At 46.4% G+C, this 19,917-nt stretch overlaps 2 protein-coding genes across 3 annotated transcripts in view; one reads left to right on the top strand and one right to left on the bottom strand.

The window, feature by feature from the left end:
- The window catches only part of PI4K2A (phosphatidylinositol 4-kinase type 2 alpha), a 36,620-nt gene extending 27,607 nt beyond the window's left edge, over positions 1 to 9,013 (top strand). Inside the window, exons 5-9 of the mRNA XM_003409197.4 lie at positions 1,627 to 1,688; positions 3,599 to 3,698; positions 4,436 to 4,569; positions 5,044 to 5,103; positions 6,585 to 9,013. Of these exons, the coding sequence (XP_003409245.1) occupies positions 1,627 to 1,688; positions 3,599 to 3,698; positions 4,436 to 4,569; positions 5,044 to 5,103; positions 6,585 to 6,746 (518 nt within the window). The 3' untranslated portion in view covers positions 6,747 to 9,013. The remainder of the gene's footprint in view (positions 1 to 1,626; positions 1,689 to 3,598; positions 3,699 to 4,435; positions 4,570 to 5,043; positions 5,104 to 6,584) is intronic.
- Positions 9,014 to 11,427: 2,414 nt separating this feature from the next.
- AVPI1 (arginine vasopressin induced 1) lies at positions 11,428 to 19,680 on the bottom strand. Of its 2 annotated transcripts, none has more exons than XM_010589080.3 (3): positions 19,515 to 19,680; positions 13,059 to 13,511; positions 11,428 to 12,031 (listed from the first exon to the last, which is right to left on the bottom strand). In XM_010589080.3, exons 2-3 carry the CDS (start codon positions 13,370 to 13,372, stop codon positions 11,872 to 11,874), a joined length of 474 nt encoding a protein of 157 aa, XP_010587382.1. In that variant the 5' UTR covers positions 13,373 to 13,511; positions 19,515 to 19,680; the 3' UTR covers positions 11,428 to 11,871. The 2 variants fall into 2 exon arrangements, with proteins under 2 accessions (XP_010587382.1, XP_003409244.1); XM_003409196.4 differs by having other exon boundaries at positions 13,059 to 13,355; positions 19,515 to 19,676.
- Between the last annotated feature and the right edge of the window lie 237 nt (positions 19,681 to 19,917).

Raw genomic sequence — 19,917 nt, 5'->3', positions numbered from 1 at the left:
ATTTATTTGAATTTACTAATATATTTACCCATTTTATTACAAAATTTCTTTTTGCCTCTCCAGGCTCCTATTTGAGATTCTTTTCCTTTGACCTGGAGAATATTTTCTTACTGGTTTCCTGGTGATGAATTGTCTGTTTTTGTCTGAAAATGTCTTTATTTCTTCTTTATTTTGGAAGATATTTTTACTGAGTATAGAATTCAGGGTTGGTAGTTATTTTCCTTCAGTAGCTTGGGGAAAAAGTATTCCATTGTCTTCTTGCTTCCATGGTTTCTTCTGTGAAGTCAATTTTCCATCTATTGTTGCTTCTTTGAAGATAATCTGTTTTTCTTTTGCTCTCTTTAAAATTTTCCGTCTTTGGTTTTCAAGTTTTACTATGCTATGCCCAAGTACAGTTTTTGTTGTATTCATACCTATTAAGGATTAACAGGGCTCTTTGAATCTGTAGTTTGTAATCATTTGTCAGTTTTGGAAAATTCTCAGTTGTTATTTCTCCAAATATCCAATTACCCATTTTCTTCTCCTCCCCTTCTGGGATTCCAGCTACAAGTATATTAGATATATCATATTTTGATGCAAATAATGTGTACCTTCTACATTTGTTTGCCAGCTGCCCTCCCCCTGTATTTTTTTAAGAGTACTATGCTAATTTTTTTTACAGCAACATGAAAATACCTCCTGGTTGGGGGGTGAGTGTGGCTGGCAAACAGACATAGAAGGCATGCATTTTTTGTGTAAAAAATGGTACATCCATTTATACCCCCACCACCACCACCACGTGCTTCATCCTCCTATTTTTTTCTGACCTGTCTTCCAAATGACTCCTTCTCTGGTGTGATTTACCATTAGGCTCATCTATCGGATTCTTAATTTGGTTTTTGTATTTTTCAGTTCTGGAATTCCTACTTGATTCTTTTTTTATAGATTGCTGTTTTCTGCTGATGCTTTTAGTGTTGCCTTTTATCTTCTTGAACATTTTAAAGTTTGTGTCAGATATTTCCATCATTTGGAGCCCCTGTGGGTCTGTGTTAATATTCTGTTGTTGCTCATTTATGGCATCTTGTCTCTTTCTTTGCCTGGTTATTTTTGATTGTCAGGTACTGTATATCAAAAACTGTAGAACTATTTGGGGGCTAGGATGCTAATATAAATCCTCCCTGAGAAAGGTGTTTGTTTTTGTCAAGCAGCTAGGGACCACAGCAATCTAGGATCACTTTAATCTAATTTCAGGTTTGAGGTGAAGCTGGACTTATTTCTAGGGTATAACCCTTTGGGTATCAACCCAAAGTATGGGTGATTTACCGGGCTCCCCTCATGCTTAACAGGCACTAGATTACAACTTTTGTCTCTCTAGCTCCACAAGGCTGTTAGAATACTACTTCACCTCTCAGCCTCTAACTCTTTTCAAATCAGCAGGTGCTCTAGGAGAAAAGATGCCACAAATGCTGGGCTCCTCTCTCTAGATTTCCTTCCTTTCCCAGATCCTGACACTGTAATTCTTAATGGTTTTTTTAAAAATTGTTCTCAGTGGAATAGTTGGTCCAGGCATCCAAAATAACTAGTCCATCATTAACTGGAAGTGGAACTCACTCCCGTATTCTCTGCTAACTTTGTTTCTGTCCACAGATCGAGGCAATGACAACTGGCTGATTAAATATGACTGCCCAATGGATAGTTCTAGCTCTCGGGTAAGAGGTTGATCCATATCTTGAAGAAAGAGATGAGGCAGGGTGTCTGTATAATATGGAAGCGTATAAATGGTCAGAGACTTAGGTCACATTAAGTTCAGAAGAATCACGATGGCACAGGTGTTTAAAAGTGATAGAAAAGTTAATATTTATCGCCTTTTTCAAAATTTTTTAATTGACTTTATTTTTTAGAGCAGTTTAGATTTATGGTAAAATTGTGTAGAAAATAGAGTGAGTTCCTGTATACTCCTTCTCCACTTGCTTGCTATACTGGTGTCACTAACATCTTCCATTCTTGTTGTAATTTGTTACAGTTGATAAACCAATATTGATACATTATTATTTACTAAAGTCCGTAGTTTACATTACGGTTCTTCAGTCCGTGTTAGGGAATGCTCCTCTGGTTAATGTTAATAAGAGCGGCATGAAGAAAAGGTCAAGTAAATTTGGAACTGTATGTTTCTTGGAGATCCACATTGCACAGTAGCATAGTAAAGGTCTGAGCAATACTGCATTAAATGAACCTGTTTAACTCTGGCCCAGTGATTTCTAAACTTTTTTGACCATGGAACACTTTTCTTCCAACAGACCACAATTCCACAGAACACTTGTTTAGAAAAAGCTGCCGCTTGCTTTACCCTCTTGTTCCTTTCATCCTCTACCACACTTCTCTATCCCCGCTTAGTCTGCGTGGTTTTAAAAATTAGTGGGATGGCTTCCTGGAGAAGGTTGTTTTTTTTCCTTATAGTGCGTCTGCCTCATTCTCTCACACAGGTAATCCCTGACTTATTGACGGGGCTTCGTTCCAATGACTCCGTCATAAGTCAGTTCTGATGTGAGTCAAATACCTCATTTTTTTTTTCTCATTATTATTGCATTTTATTATCAGTATCTTTGTAACTCCAATTTTTATTTGTCTTTGGGGGTTGGCACGAGAATGATAACACCAGCAAACGATGTGCTGCAATGCATGTGTAGTAGCTGCAATGTTGTGTGTAGTACATATTACTAACGATAAAATGTCAAAAAAAAGGGTCAGCCCTAAGTATGCTTCCTTGTAACTTGAATATGTTGTAAGTTGGGGACTACCTGTAATGGTTCTCAAATTTTGTGCGTCAAAATAACCTGAAGACCTTGCTAAAAATAGTGTAGATTCCCCAGGCTTTCCCCCAGAGATTGATTCTTCAGGTCTGGGGTGAAACTCAGGGTTCTACATTTTCAATAAGGTATCCTGGGGGATTCTGAGGTGGGTGTCCTGGAACCACAGTCCCTATTTCTGGATGGCACCAATGAACCTGAAGCATGGATTCAGGTAGGGAGGCATAAGAGTCCCAGATATGGGCTGTCCCATGTGACCTACCACACTCTGTTTGCATTCACCTCTTGTGCCTTTCCTTTTTATGTATCACTGAAGCACGGAAACAGACTCCTTTGTGCGAGAGCAGCCAAATGTTATCTTCCATGGTTGTTATCTCACTGGAAAATGTGGTCACTAGAATGAAGTGGCTTCTGAGTCAACGGCCACAAAACAGGACCTTGGCCAACAACATTGATTCTTCTTCTTTTCATACTCTCAGGATTCTAAGTGCCTTTCCCTAGGAGTAATGACTTCTAATTATCTCTTGTTGTTGTCATTTCCCTTCTTATCAAAGGTAGTAGCAGCTCCTGGAGAAGTATACATTTTCCTAAGATGAGAAAGGTACTCTGAGAACCTTGAACAAGCCAGGTCAGAGGTGCCATAAACGTACTAAGTTCGGGTAACAATATGGAATCCAGTTCATAGGATAGCTCAAAATACATTGAATAAGGGGAGTGGCTGAGGGAGTTGAGATAGAATGCTTTGCTTCTTTAAAGAGCCTGAGACAGATGGGATCCTATCTGAAAGTAATTAGTCTCTCCTTGCTTTTCAGGACACAGACTGGGTGGTGGTAAAGGAGCCTGTTACCAAGGTGGCTGCCATAGACAATGGGCTGGCTTTCCCACTGAAGCATCCTGACTCCTGGAGGGCATGTAAGTCTCAAGACCACTGTGGTCTGGCTCTTTTCTCACTTAGTCTCAGTTTTCTCATCTGTGCAATGGAGATAATAGTATCTCTATCATAGGATTGTTCTAAGAATTAATACTGGTTATGCACTTTAACACAATGGCTGACACATGACAACTACCCCATGATGTAAGCTATTATAATTTTTACTTTATATTATTCCCATTAGAAGCATGGAGTTTTATTTTTTCATCACTACTTCCCATTCTTCTGATTTTTTCTGAGGATTAGCTTATTTTAATGTACTCTCTTTGTATCTGTAAATATAAGCTGCTGTCAGTGTTCTATCTTCCTTGCTAACATCCTAAAAGCTAGCCCCTACCCCGTTAAAACTGAAACTTTTGGGAAGGGAGAGAAATATAAGCAGGAGTCACTAGCCCCTTCTGCAGTACTACTCTGTCTCTTCAGAAGGACCGTCTTAATGTCTCACTGGCAAGTAATTACTTCTAGATAGGCTGGGTCTTGGAAGGTCATGTACTGTCTGGGAAAGAGCACAGGCTCTGGGACTAGACGGACTTGGGTTTCAATCCTGGTTCCTCCACTTACTAGTGTAACTTTAGGGTTAACAGCCCTTGTAAGTTTTCTTTTCTGTTGTGTATCAGGGAAAGAGGGGTTCTGTCTCTCGCAGCACTCTGATGGGCAGAGGACACAGATGGACAGGGACTCTTCAGCTCCAGCTTTGTTTTGGGCCTTTCCTTTTCAGATCCTTTTTATTGGGCCTGGTTGCCACAGGCAAAATTCCCATTCTCTCAGGAGATCAAAGATCTGATTCTTCCAAAGATTTCGGACCCAAACTTCGTCAAGGACTTGGAGGAGGACCTGTATGAACTCTTCAAGGTTAGCCTTTGGAACCTTGGTCTTATTACCATAGAGGAAGGAATTCCTAATGATATTTCTAATTGGTCCTGATACAAGCTGAGGGGATGGCTAATACCCTTCTGACTTGAGTTAGCCAATGGAGGTCAAGATTCCCATATGTGGACAGCAAGACCTAGTTCGGATTGGTTTGAGAGAAATTGACAACTGCGATGGATTGCACTGGTGTGTATCCTGTGCTCCATGTGGCTGCAGTATATTCACAGAGCTCTCATTTCCAGTTGGAGCACTAGGAGCCTAGAGCTCTGAAGAGCAATAATGAGATTCAGGACAAGATATTTACTTGTTCTGTTTCCTCATCTGTGAAACAGGAAGAGCTTGGCGTGATAGTTAACTTCTCCAAGCCTTTTTTTATTGGAAAGTTTCTAATTGGGGGAGAAAATGGGCTCCTCTGAGGGATTTATGCAGGTTCTATCTCCATCTCTCCTTTTGCAGAAAGATCCTGGTTTTGACAGGGGCCAGTTCCATAAGCAGATTGCTGTCATGCGGGGACAGGTAAGCCTGGGACATCCTCCAGATGCCTTTCCTGGGATCTCTCTGGGAAGTATATCCTCATGTTGAGCGAACGTGTAAAGCTTGTGTTTTGCAGCCCTTTTTAGTCTATGACATATATATTTGTGACTCTGCCAGGACGCATGAGAGAGGAAAGGGAGCCGTCCCAAATCTCTCATCTCTTCCATGTTACCCAGTGTTTTGCAAAGCACTTACTACGTGCTTATCTCTGTGCCAGTTGATGGATCATTCATCAGTAACTACACCTAGTCCTCATGTTGCGCAAGGCAGGTAGCTTGGTGGTTGAAAGCTGGGTCTGGAGTCAGGTCACTTCTCCACTTAAGAAGCTCTGGGGCCTTGGGCAAGAGCCTCTGCTTCCTTGTTTATAGGATGGGACAGTGATAATAATTGGCAGAGGTGGCTGGAGGGTAAATGAGAGAGCACTTATCAAGTGTTTAGTGCGAACAGTGCCTGGCACATGGTAAACACACAGATATTGGCTATGGTTATAACATTTGTTGTTACAGTCCTAGTCACATTATTATTTTCTTTCTACTTCACCTTCCAAAGGGAGCTAAGGAAATTTAAGTACTGTTACTATTCCAAAGCATAAACCCCCCAAAAAACCTATTGCCATCAAGTCGAATTCCAACTCACAGTGACGCTATAGGACAGAGTAGAACTGCCTCATAGGGTTTCCAAGGCTGAAAATCTTTATGGAAGCAGGCTGCCACATCTTTCTCCCGCGGAGCCACTGGGTGAGTTCAAACCACCGACCTTTCAGTTAACAGACAGGTATTTAACCACTGCACCACCATGGCTCCTTTCCAAAGTATAGTCACGTTATAATAGTAGTTCATTATCTCCTTTCTTTCCATTCAACAATTGTAATCAGTTTTCCATGCCAGTAAATTTATTTCTGTACATTTTAATTGCTCGTTTCTTATCCTTAAATTATCAACTAATCCTGTACTCTTGGGCATTTGTAATTTTCACTGTCATAAACAACACTGCATTATATTCTTTGAAACGAAATGTTTCGTGCGTATCCGTGATTATATCCTTAGTCCACATAAATGGAATTGCTGAGTCAAAGAGTCTGTTCATTTTTAAGCTTTTGATTATTTCAACTTGCCTTTTCCAAAAACTGTACCAACTTAAAGTCTTGTAACAGTGCCTGTTTCTTTAACTCCCCCCACACTGAGTATCACTCCTCTATATTTTAGTAACTGGAATGGCAAAAAATAGTAGGCCCTTGATTTCATTAGTCTTTTTAAAATGACTAGAAAGGATTCCACTTTCTTTTTATTACGCTTCTGTATTCCTACTTTTAAATAGCCTGTTTATATGATTTACCTGATTTTCCATTGGTGTTTTTTTTTTTTTTAATGGCTTATAGGAGTGCTTCATCTGCCAGTCTCCTTCAAGTGCAGACCTGGAGGCCCTAAGCCTTTCCTTTACTGATCTCCTTTTCCCCACTGCAGATCCTAAATCTGACCCAGGCCCTGAAAGACAACAAGAGTCCTCTGCACCTCGTCCAGATGCCACCAGTGATTGTGGAGACAGCCCGTTCCCATCAGCGGTCTGCTAGCGAGTCCTACACGCAGAGCTTTCAGAGTCGGAAGCCCTTCTTCTCGTGGTGGTAGCCCTAGAGGCAGGCAAAGGAAATGTTGTCTGAGACTTGGGCTGGGAGGAAGCCTGGGGAATAGTTTGCAGAAAAAGCCAGAGAAGCTGGTGGAGAGCAGTGCCCTTAAGAGCCCTCCTTCTGTGCTCACCACCCCCTCAGGGCTTTCCCAAGCATAGGGAGAAGCACAATCAGAGGTACAGTGGGTGCTCCTGGGCCCTTCTGAGTACTGGGGAAGGCTGGAGCTCCCTGCAGGGAGTCTAGATGCCTGGGAAGGAGCATCTCCCTTCTAGCATCTCCTGGTGGCAGGCCGGGAAACCCCCTTCCCTCCTTGCTCTGCTGCAATTACTCATTATTGGTTATATTCTGCATCAGAAGAAAGCAAAAACAAAAAATTAAATGCTAGTAGCAAAACCCAGGCAGAACCCCTGAGCCCATCATAGCAGAAACCTCCAGTCCAGACCTACGTTTGCATGGACCTAGACACTACTCCCGTGAGCCAGGCTGTCTGATCCAACTAGGTGACTCGCAGAACTGGGTCAGACAGAAGCCACACGCCACATCTTTCCTTTGGGTTTTTGCCAAGTCTTCTTGCCCTTCTCCTCTCACCAGTGCTATAGACTGGTTGGAAGCCTCCAAACACAATCCTTAGGACTGCTCTAGACCTTCCGGCAGTTCTGCAAATGGTCATGTGACCTTCCCTGCTCTCTGCCCTACTGGGGACCCAACATCTCTAGCCCAGGCCTGTAGCTTGCCTGACACTCAAGCAAATGTGGTTGGGGCTAGTCTTATTGTTTATATTTTAATAGGAAGACTCTCCAGCATGTACAAGTGAGCCACATGGCCCAAGTATGCTTGGAGTTGTGATTGGCCTGTAGTTGAACTTAGCCCCATTTTGTTTCCTGAGTCCTTGGACCTAGCTGATAAACTTTCTCAGTCCTTTAATTTGTTCCTCTTGTTTTAAACATGTTTTTCCCAGCTCTTAGGGCTTCATTTCTGGTTCTGGGGTGCATCTTGGCTCAGAAGAGGACAGAATGTTAGATTCTTGGACTTTTTTTTTATGCTACCACTGCTGCTTGATGGATTTGCTGGGACTTGTCTTCCTAATTGGCAGCTTCCCTTTGCTCTCTGACTTCTTTGTCCTGGGCCAGTTTCTCCATGGCTTCCTAAGAAGGGCAGGGCCCAAAGGAGAGTAGCCTTCAAACTGTCCCTCAGTTTCTGCCCAGCTCAGTGTGCATCTTCTTGCTTTCATGAGTCTTTTCTCCTAGCTGCCCCCCTTTCCAGGTGTCTAAGCCCTTTCTACACCAAAGCAAAGAATGGCCTCAGGAGGGATTAAAGAGGGTGTCATCTGTGGCTAAGGGCCAGCTGTGCTCATGCCCTATGCTACTGGACACTTGGCAGCTCTGGCACCCTGCGACTGGTCAATCAGCCTTGGAAAGAAACTGTCTTGAAGGTTTGAAAAACCACCAAAGAGAGGGAGCGAGGACTTTGCCTGTGTGCCCTCTGCTTGCCCAGCTCCTGGGATCCAGGAGGCAGAGCCGAGAGCTGCAGCCCACTTTAGCTGGGCCAGGTTGGTCTCCTTCCATCCAGCTCCAGGAGCCACCTTGTCCTGGGCTTCCACCCAGCAGACAGGAAAAGTTTCTAAGAGCTGGATATGCATGCCCTGTGGGGGAAGGCACAGCTTGCCTGTCCCAGCCCTGACAATCCCATCCAGCTGAGACCTTGCGAGTCTTTGAGAGAATACCTGCCCCAGACTGCAGGAAGCCAGAGGGAAACCCAAGTGTATGTGGCTCTGCACAGACATCTTTACATAAACACGGAGGTGAAGCTGTCCACATGCGAGCTGAGGAGAGCCTGAGGAGTCTAAAGGGGAGCCTGGTTGCCTCACCCAGCCAAGCCAAATGTGCACATTGTTCTGATCCAGACGAGCTTTGTGATCAGAAGGAAATTGGGTCCAATATGAGAGGGTGCTGGTTCTGGTCCCTGGCAGGAGTGAGTGCAGGGGCATCCTTTCCTGGCCTTTCTCCGTTCTCCCTTGGAACCTGTACTCAGTTTGCCTTGAATGTGGACTTTGGGGGAACCAGTTGCCCAGAGTGTCAGGGCAGGCTTCTGGGTGGCACTCCTGATGTTCCGTCCCTCTGCCAGCCATAGCCCTGTCCCCTGATGTCAGGGAGTGGAGGCTGGGCTGTGAGTGCTGCTGCCACCTGTATTGTTCCTCTAATGCACTGTAGAAATTGTAATGTATTTAAATCAATGCAAATGTATGAATAACAAACCCAATTTCTGATATTTTTTGTCCAGCTTTCTTTGGGGAAGGGAGACAAAAAGTTGAATGTACTTTTAAGGACAAAAGAAGGCTGTGTTTCCATGGAGTTGCTGAGTTATGGCTCCTGAGGCTTAGGGGGAAATGTGTGCTATCCTGTCAAGTCCGACTCTATAGGGACCCTTTATGACAGAGTAGAACTGTCCCATGGGGTTTCATAGGCTGTAACCTTCACGGGAGCAGATCACCAGGTCTTTCTCCCAGAGAGCAGCTATTGGGCTTCAGCCACCAACCTTTTGGTTAGCAGCCGAGCGCCTAATCGTTTGTACCACCAAGGCTCCTTTAGGGGGAAATACAATTCGTCAGTTTGAGAGTCCTGACCCAGAAAACTAAAAGTATTTTCATAACTCATTTGATGCCCAAACTTGGCCTTAAAACAAAACAAAGTAAAACCCAAACCCGTTGCCATCAAGTTGATTCCCACTCATATAGGATAGAGTAGAACTGCCTCACAGGGTTTCCAAGGAGCAGCTGGTGGATTCCAACTGCTGACCTTTTGATTAACAGCTGTAGCTCTTAACCACTGCACCACCACTTCATCTGACTTTTTTTTGTGTGCTTTAAGTGAAAGTTTACAAACCAAGTCAGTCTCTCATACAAAAACTTATATACACCTTGCTATATACTCCTAGTTGCTCCCCTTCTAATGAGACAGCACACTCCTCCCTCAACTGTCTGTTTTCATGTCCATTCGGCCAGCTTCTGACCCCCTCTGCCCTCTCATCTCCCCTCCAGACAGGAGCCGCCCACATAATCTCATGTGCCTACTTGATCTAAGATGCTCACTCATCACCAGTATCATTTTCTATCCCATAGTCCAGTCCAATCCCTATCTGAAGAGTTGGCTTTGGGCATGGTTCCTGTCTTGGGCTAACAGAAGGTCTGGGGAGCATGACCTCTGGGGTCCTTCTAGTCTCAGTCAGGCCATTAAGTCTGGTCTTTTTCCAAGAATTTGGGGTCTATATCCCACTGCTCTCCTGCACCCTCAGGGGTTCTCTGTTGTGTTCTGTCAGGGCAGTCATCAGTTGTAGCCGGACACCGTCTAGTTCTTCTGGTCTCAGGCTGATGCAGTCTCTGGTTTATGTGGCCCTTTCTATCTCTTGGGCTCATAATTACCTTGTGTCTTTAGTGTTCTTCATTCTCCTTTGCTCCAGGTGACTTGAGACCAGTTGTTGCATCTTAGATGGCCACTTGCTCGTGTTTAAGACCCCCGACGCCACTCTCCAAAGTGGGATGCAGAATGTTTTCTTAATAGATTTTATTATGCCAATTGACTTAGATGACATCTGACTTCTTTTTGATGGTAAAACCTGACTAATGATGGGAAGCTATTTATAATCATTGTATCTCTCTTAGGGTGAATATTTGTTGCAGAAATGTTACCATATTTGGTTTAGATGTTCCGCTACTGGGGATTATACAGTATATACATTGACTACTTCCTCAAAGTAAAAATACTTCTGGATTCCAAATCATCTAGCCCCAAGGATGTAGGATAAGGGAGTGTGGACCTGTGTTGAGACGAGATAGCGGCTTATCTGCCACAAGAGGGCAGCCCTGCCCTGCGTGTTTCTCAGTGGCCCACTAGGAGGAGCATTCTGGATCCTGGCTCTTTTGAGTGATGGATAGTCAAGCAGATAGGGTGGGGGTGGGGAGGACAGCTGACTGCTAATAAGCATATTTCTTTTTTTGTGTGTGCTTTAAGTGAAAGTTTGAGTATGTTTCTTTGGAAGTGAATCCAGGATAGCAGCAGTAAAAAATCCTCATCTGAAGCCCTTCCAAGCCATGGGAACCCTAGGATAGTGCAGGAGGCTCAAGAATGATTGGGCCAGTTGTAGCCCAACCTCAGGATGGTCGGTCAGCCCACAGAGTTGAAGAGTTTGATTGCAGACTCTTCCAACCCAAAAACCCACTGCCCACCACATGGCTGACCGGAATAGCCTTCCCCTTTCTGGAGCTGGGAAACCCTGGTGGCATAGTGGTTAAGAGCTACGGCTGCTAACCAAAAGGTCGGCAATTTGAATCCACCAGGCACTCCTTGGAAGCTCTGTGGGGCAGTTCTACCCTGTCCTGTAGGGTTGCTGTGAGTAAGAATCAACTTAACAGCAATGGTTTGTTTTTTTTTTTGGTTTTCTGAAGCTGAGGCACCAAAAACCCTATCTTTTCCTGTGGATCAGGGCTGCCTACCTCCCCTCCAGTCCAATGGCCTCTGCCAAAGGAGGCTGCAGCACAGCAACTCGTGAGGCTGGGGAATGAGAAGCAAAGAGGCCAGCCCTGTCTTCTTCCTAGAAGTACTCCTTCCTGCAATGAGCACTACCCCTCACTCCCTAGCTCCAGAGCCTCTGTTTCAGAATCCTCCCCTTCTGTGACAGACACACAGTTCTTGATGCAAATGTTTTTATTTGCCACTTGGTCCACAGTGTCCTTGTGCTGGCCTGACAAGGGGCAGGTGTGTGGGATGGGCTACTGGATCATGGGTTACAGTAGCAGGAGGATCAGCAGTAGGAGTGATATGCTGAGCCAGCATGCTGGTCACTTGCCTCCTGGGGGGAATATCATGCAGCCCAGGTATAGTGTTAGGTTGGCGAGGGCTGAGGCAGGAACTGCTGGGTTTTTTCTCAGTCTGGTGAGGAATGGGTTCGATGTAACAGGCCTCTAGTCCTGTTCTGAATTGAACAGACCAGTGGCAGTGGTCTCTTCCTTTCATTTTCTCATGTGGGCCACCCACCTCAAGTCTCTGTTCCTTCTCCACGCTCTAAGCCTTTTAGCAGAAGTCCCTGTGTTTCCTGGGAAAGATACTGCTGTTCTCGGCCCCTTCCCTGGATCAGTGTCTGATCCGGTGGAGGTAGCTTGTAGGGCTTGGCTTCCTCCAGTTCCGGCGGATCCTGGCACTTGTCCTCCGAGAGTTCAGATACTGCTCACTGGTGGCTGTCTCCACAGCACTACTCTGTGGGTCGACCAGTGGAGAGCGGGCTTCTGGGACTCTGCAGGGAACAAATGTGACAAGCCAACATTACTAGGGAGGGTAGAATGAGATAGAAAGAGGTTTTGGAAGGTTGGACTGTAAAGCTCACTGTCCTAAGCAAAACGAGGCCAGAGCTCAGGTCTTGTCTCTGCCCCTGGAGAGCTGTACGATTTTAGGCAAATCATTCGGACACTTCTGCTGTAAAGAGGGTTGGACTATCAGGGCATGCAGTACTCAACAGTTCTCCAGCTTCCCTACCCTGTGCTCATGGCAGAATCATTCATCAGCCATGATACTTCCCACCTCTTCAAGTGACCAGAGGGACCAAGTACCTTGCTTTGCAAGGTGCTTTAAGCAGTGATTACTAATCATTCAGAGTTGATACAAGTAATGACACTGATTAGCCATTCCAGGACCAGATGATCTCAGAAGACTCACTCATGTCTAACGTTCTGATTGTGGGCCCCAGAGAAGGTAGCCAGAGAAATGGAACCCAGATTGTAACCTGTAGTGATCAATTTAGGCCACGTGGCGGTTAGCTCGGTCTCTTGGGGCTCACCATTGCTAAGCAGAGAGGTGGAGGACTAGGGAGAGATGCTATCTCCTTAAGACATAGTTAACAATTTTTAACCCGTACCTCTATAGTACTTTATCATATTCTGTGTAACCCCACCAGCCATGATTTTAGCCAGGCTTATTTTTGGATGTTGGCATTCTATAATAGGTAAATTGATTCCCCCCCCTCCCCACCAAACAATACTCTCTCCCACCTGGCTGAGAATCACTGCAAAATGAGATGGTGCTGCTAGGACCCAGGCACCCCTTCTCATGGGAAGACACATGTATGGGAGTACACAGGGCCATATATGACTCCAGTAGTAACAGCAATCTTTTGAGTGCCAACCAAGTGGTAAGCACTGTGTAGACCTTACAAGAGCCTCACTAGTAAGTACTAAAACTACCTGGAGGTCACACAGCCAGGAAAATGGTGGAGTGGGCATCATTAGTGCCCTCTTTCCCTCACCCTTCCTGTCCCAGAAACCTACCTGAGCCGGCTGCAGTGGTAGAGCGAGTGGCCCAGGGGCTTCTGCCGTGGGGTCTTCTTCCTGCGCAGCTGTTTCAAGGCCTCCGCCACACGGTGGTCCCCTGCACACTCCCAAATGATCTGTGCCCGTTCCTCAGCCAGCTGGTCCCCGCTGCGCTGAAACAGACCCTGGATCTGCAGCAGCTCAGCATCCTGGAAGATGTTGGCCGCGGCCTGCTTGCGGCCCCGGGCCACCATCGGGGCCTGCCAAGGGGGTGGCTCACTCACTACAGAGGCTGGGGTGCCCATCCTGGGTGCTCTGAGGAAGGAAGACATGGGGGCATCAGCAGCTCAGCAGGCCCTTCCCAAACCTGGCAGCTCTGACTGATGCGGGGGCTTCTGGTGATTCCATTCTCCAGGAACCCAAGCGGACAAAGTCTCTTGACTGAAAACCACTCTTAATTTCCCAGGGCACCTTGGAGAAGTAACAATGACAGTCAAACTTTACTAAGTGCTTATTACGTGTCAGACACATGTATTACTTAAGAATCACAGCAGCCTGAGGTAAGAATTATTGTTTATCCGCATTTTACAGATGAAAAAGTGACTCAGATTCAATGACTTGTCTGTGGTCACAAAGTCATTTGTGTAAGTGCAGAGCCAGGAGTAAAACCCAGGTCTCTCTGTCTCTGAAGTCCAAGCCGAAGACCACATTACCCAGGTCCTAACACTAATGCCAGCAGTAGCAGCAGCTCAGATTTGTTGAGCACTTAACATGTATCAGGCACTGCTGCTATGAAAACTTGATATGCAGAACATAACTGAACTGTAAGCATAGCATGAGGGCTGTGGGGACCATGATCTTAGGGAACATCTAGCTCAATTGGTATAACATAGTTTATAAAGAATATGTTCTACATTCTACTCTGGTGAGTAGCGTCTGGGGTCTTAAAAGCCTGTGAGCGGCCATCTAGGATACTCCACTGGTCTCACCCCTTTGGGAGCAAGGAAGAATGAGGAGAACTAAAGATACAAGGGAGAGATTTGTCCAAAGGACTAATGGACCACATCTACTATGGCCTCTACCAGACTGAGTCCAGTAGAACTAGATGGTGCCTGGCTACCACCACTGACTACTCTGACAGGGATCACAATAGGAGGTCCTGGATAGAGCTGGAGAAAAATGTAGAACAAAATTCTAACTCACAAAGAAAGACCAGACTTGCTGGCCTGACAGAGACTGGAGAAACCCTGAGAGTATGGCCCCTGGACACTCTTTCAGCTCAATAATGAGGTCACTCCTGAGGTTCACCCTTCAGCCAAAGATTGAACAGGCCCATGGAACAAAACAAGACTAAAGGGGTGCACCAGCCCTGGGGCAGGGACTGGAAGGCAGGAGGGAACAGGAAAGCTGGTAATAGGGACCCAGGGTTGAGAAGGGAGAGTATTGACATGTTGTGGGGTGGTTAACCAATGTCATAGAACAATGTGTGTACTGTTTGATGAGAAGCTAGTTTGTTCTGTAAACCTTCATAAAGTACAATTAAAAAAAACTAAGCACAGCAGCCCTGTGAGGCTACTTTTATCCTCATTTCACAGATGAGGAAGCAGAGGAACAGAAAGGTTAAGTCACTTACCCATGGTTATGCAGAGGGACCAATTCTCCCTGATGCTAAGGCCCAGGTTTTGTAGCACAGAGGTAAGACAGGGGTTGTGGAGTTGGGTTACTGGGGCTGGAATCCTGCTTCTATCAACCTTTGCCCCTTACTGGCTGGCTGACCCTCTATGCCTCAGCTTCTTCATGTGTAAAATTATTAGCTGGTGCTAGTACACCTACTTCATAGGGTTGGTCTGAGGACTGAGTGAAGACACAGAAAGCACTTAAGGCAGTGCCGGGAGCATGTTAAGTGCTCAGTGTTGTATTACTCTGCTTTTCCATCTATAAAAGTGAGAAAAGTCATCGCCACTTCCTATTTTCAGACCTTAGGGACACAACCAAGTCCATGTAATTTAACAAACACAGTATGAAATCAACCAATCAGATCTAACCACAGAGAGAGAGGTGGGGCAGGAGAAAATAGTATCTTTCATGAGCAGAGGTTGAAATTTATGAGAAAATCCAATAAAAATTAGGCTCTTGTGTCAATCATATCCCATCATATCCAGGAAATGAGAATTATCTCCCTTGATTCTAGACAGTTTGCTTTGAATAATAAAAGCATAAGAAGCTCACTCACCATATTCTTGAGTCTAGTATAGCCTGAAAAAAATTATGGGATTGGAAAATAGCCTGGAGACAAGGGAAGACCAAGAGCTTTGGCATTACACTGAACTAGGTTTGAACCCCGGCTCTGCCACATTCCTAGCTGTGTGACCATAGGTCAGTTACTCAGCCTTTCTGAGTCTCTGTTTCCTTAAAATGGAGATAATAAATACTTCTCAGGGTTATTGTGAAGATTAAATGAGCCCACCATAGTATCAGGTGCCCAATAAGAGTTAAATATATGCAAGTGCCCATCTCTTTTGGCCTTCCTGACCTTTGTACTTGGGTCAGGGGTATGATGTGGACCCTTCTTTTCCACCAAGCAGCCTGGCCTGAGCAAGCTGAGGACATGCCTGTGCTCCTTCCCCACCTCCCCCCCAGCACTATGTGTACCGGGGTAGGGGAGGAGGTAGAGACAGCCTCACCCTGCTTCTTGGTTGGGGCCTGGCTACCTGAGTCAGTTGTAGTTCCACTGCTTGCCACAGCTTTGAAAAGGGGAAAAAAAGTTAAATTACATTTAAATATTTGCATGCTCATTGTTAAAAAAATTCCAGAGGTACTGAATCTTTTAAATACACAGTCAAGCAGCTCAAAGCACATCTCTTCACAATGTTTCAGTGAGGAGTGCTTCACTAACTCATGAAGGGGAAAACCCTCCAATAGACAGGTGAGGCAGGGGTGGGGTTGTGAAGTTTATTTCAGTCCATTCACTAGACTTTAGTGCCAAGGGCTATTTAGTGGGTGACAGGCTGCCCCAGCCGTGAACCTGTGGCACTCTGAAAAGCCCCAGCTTCCACAAAGCAAATCTGAAACTGCAATCCAGCCACACATACAGAGCACTGGTTTGTGAGTCAGAGGACTGGGTTGGAGCCCTGGCTCTGCCACTCACTTGCTGAGAGGCCTCAGGCAAATCACATTGCCTCTCTGGGCTTCTGTTTCTTTCTTACAACTCTAAGGACAGGTTGATGCTGATGGTCTCTGAGGGTGTGTCTCAGTGTTGAGATTCCTTGACTGGGCCAGGTCTGTAAGGAAGGAGGGATGGGTTTGCTTGTCTGCCAGGGCCTGGGGTGTATCAGCACGTATGGATATGCGGGGTCATCAGGCGCCGGAAAACTCCCCAGTGAGTAGCTGCCCTTCTCTTCCCTCCGTCATCGTCCCTGCACAGTCCAGGCCCTGTAGTGGGCTGTGGGATTAGGTCTGGTAGGGGATAGAGAATTCAGTGCTCTAAAGCACTCTAGTGACCTAGGCTAGCTACAGCCAAGCCCCAGGGCAGACCTCAGACTCTCAACAGGAAACTCCCACCACTCCTGGGAGAGAATGGATCAAGTAGCAGCGCCTTCTGGAGGAAATGGCTTGGAGCAGGACTTCCCAGAGTCCCAGCAGCCTGTGCCAGGGCTGCAAGGCCCAACTCTGCAGCCTTCAGCCAGTTACAAACTCACCAACAAGAAGCCAGCTGGGACCGTCTCAGCCTCCAGCCTCAATATGCGCTCCTCAAACTTTGGGGAGACCTTGGCACTTTCAGATTTTGAGGTCTCTCACTCTTGGCTCTGTCTCCTACCCTGGGATTCAGACATCAAAGAGAGGCTGGGGATAGAACTCTGCGTATTTCAGGTAAGTTTAGATGACAAACTTTGGGAAAAATGATGAAGTGATGAATCAGAACACTGTTCTATTATTGTTATTAACAATCTTTTTCTGTGTCATTCAGTGTGTTAAGTTGTTACTTTCCCCCTAATTTCCAGAACAAGATAATAATCCAGGAAAATCAGCGTACACTTGAACAATGGTACTTTTTGAAACTGGAAAATGAAACCACAGGGCTATAAAAGATCACAAAGGATCTTTCATTTCAGAGCTGACCTAAAAGATAAGCATGGGTCTGTGAGCGAATGAGTAAATACTGATTGCAAAACACTTCTGGCACAAACTGGGTTAAAAATGAACCCCCAAAGTAAATACCAAATGCTGAAAATGACAAAGTTCAACTTGTCTTGAAACAGCCAATATGCTAAGAACTGTAGAGCTCTAACAAAGAAATATATTTTACAAGTGACTCACCATGCAATGACTTTGCAATATATAAATGGGGTGCACAACTGAACAGTCTTCGTCACATATGAAGCCTGGTTCCGACCGCTATGCTAGGCAAATATCTCGCTGTGCTCTCAGAGAGGCACAGGTAACCATGAGGGACAGAACATACTGTGAGCTGAGACACACCTGGTTCCTCACAGCCTGCCCCCTTCAGATAACCCTGGTGACTGGTAATCCCTGTCAGCGGAGGCAAAGGGCCTTTTTGAAAACACTGGAGGCTCAGGACCAAGGCCAAATCAACACTTGTGGCCTTGGCTTGCTTCCCTGCATAGACATACCACTGGACAGCAGCCAAAGCCCATGGCTTCCCAAGGGGGAGAGCCACTCTTGTGGGCCTCCCTCAGCCATGTATGCCTGAGAGAACTGAACACACGTCAGCCTGCAGGTCTGTATCCCAGGAGGTGGAGAAAGGAACTGGGCCTTTCCCCCAGAACAACTCTCAGATAAGACCTGGAAATAAACTGCTACTAGATCTTAGAATAACTCTTTTCCAGAGTACTACAACATACACCAATGTTCACTGCAGCAGTTTTCACAATAGCCAAGAGGTGGAAACAACTGAAATGTCCATCAACAGATGACTGGATAAACACAATGAGCTACATACACTCAGTGGAATATTATGCACCTGTTAAGAGACATGAAGTTTTGCCACATGCCATAAGATAGATGAACTTTGAAAACATTATGCTCAGTGAAATAAGTTAGTCACAAAAGTTAGTCACAAAAGGACAAACCTTGTATGATCTCACTTATATGGAATAAGCAAATATATAGCAACTAAAGATTTTTTTAAAGATTACTAATGGTTACCAGGGGTGAAAGCGAGGGGGAAAGAGGGAGTTTTTATTTGGAGGCATTGAGTTTCTGCTAATAGTGGTGGAATATTTTGGATGAGGATAGCAGTGGGTGGCACAACATGAAAAATGTTATCAATGTCACTGAACTGTAAATGTGGAAGCTGTGTTGGCGATGTTTTGGTGGATATGTTTTCCCCACACTTAAAAAACAGAAAAACAAAAACAGCATATAGCTGCATTTTAGAATCCAGCCGGGAGAGGAGAAGAGTTCTGGCCATGCCACTGGTAGCTAGGTGACTAGGACGTTTGTCTCCCCCTGCCTCAGTTTGTTCATCATCAAAATGGTGAGAAAAAACAACCCTTAAGGGGATAAGGAGATAAAGTATGAGGAAGCACCCATCCCAGCACCTGGCATACAAGAGACACAGTATATGTTGGTTGAATGAACGATGTAAAGGGAAAGTCCCACTAGGGACTATAGAATCACTGTCATTTTAATCATCCTCGCCAACACCAAACTCCATCTGTGGACTTCTAAATCATAGCTGACGTTGAGGCAGCTTACTCTGTGTCAAGTGGGAAACAAAGCACTTTCAAACAGGTAATCTCTTTAATCTTCACCAACACCCGTATGGGGAGGCACTATGTCACATTCATTTTACAGATCAAAAAGCTGAGCTCAGAAAGATTAAGTAACTTGCCCAAAGTCCCACAGCTGGCAGATGGATCAAGCTGGGCTATGAACGGAGGCAGTCTGACCCTAGCGCCCACGATTTCAACCATTGTTATTCCTGCCAGAGGGCCGGCGAGGTTTTCGGGGGAAGGAAGGACCGAGAAGGGTCTGACACCGCTCGGAACCTGCTGCCTGCTTTTGCGGATTTGGGAGGGCTCAGCGATCCTAAGTCAGGGCTTGCAAACCAGCCTCTCTGCCCTGGGCACTCCACCAGCCCGCGGGGAGTTACAGCAATCACTCATCACGCCGAAGGGCAGCGCGGGCAGACACTAAATCGGAATCCCGGAAAGCTAAGCTGCGCCCACCCCAAGCCCCTTCCACGGCCTTTCGGGCGCGCGCAGCTCTGGGCTTCCTGCCGCGAAGGTGTTCACAAGTGCCAGGCGGCGTGCACGGGCAGGACAACGGCTTGGCCGAGGTAACACGGCGACATCCCCAGCACAAGTAGGTAACCGGGACTCAGACGCTGCCGTCTCGCAGAACGACGGGCCCCTAAAGTGGACCTAAGGATGGGGGTCCCGGCGGCACCTCGGTTCTGCCTGCCCGCCCGCCTTCCACCGCAGCGTCGAGCTGGGCCGCCGAGCTACGCACCTGGCTGCCCGAGACGGGCCAAACGCAGCGCCGAGCCGGCCGGGCCACCCTGGTCCCAGACAGGATTCTCCGGAGAACGCGCTCCCAGTACCGGCACAGCCAACCCTCGGCCGTAGCCCTGGTGTGAGTTCTGCTGCGAACCTTCCAAACCGAACGCGGAGACGCCGTGGGCCAATCAGCGGCGGGAGACGGGCGAGGGGGCGTGTCCCGGCCCCGCCCTCTTCCCTCAGCCCGTGGCTAAAACCTAGGGCGCAGATTCCCTCTGTCCAATCAGCTTCGGGGGAGGCGGCAGGGGGCGTATCCCGCCGGCCCTTTCCCCCGCCCCCAGCGCCTCGGCGCCGCTCCCCGAGGCGCCACCTTCATTGACGTCAGTTCCCAGGGCGTACGTGGTATTGCTGGCGCG

Source organism: Loxodonta africana, chromosome 16 (assembly GCF_030014295.1).
Source record: "Loxodonta africana isolate mLoxAfr1 chromosome 16, mLoxAfr1.hap2, whole genome shotgun sequence".
In the NCBI taxonomy this organism is placed as follows: Eukaryota; Metazoa; Chordata; class Mammalia; order Proboscidea; family Elephantidae; genus Loxodonta; species Loxodonta africana.
This window is presented reverse-complemented; position numbering and strand designations above follow the sequence as displayed.

Excerpts from the sequence above, each read along its gene's own strand:
- AVPI1 (XM_010589080.3), bottom strand. The coding sequence starts at position 13,372 with ATGTCTTCCTTCCTCAGAGCACCCAGGATGGGCACCCCAGCCTCTGTA. Across the intron at positions 12,032-13,058 it reads TACCACTGCAGCCGGCTCAG|AGTCCCAGAAGCCCGCTCTC; the intron begins GTAGGTTTCTGG and ends TGTTCCCTGCAG.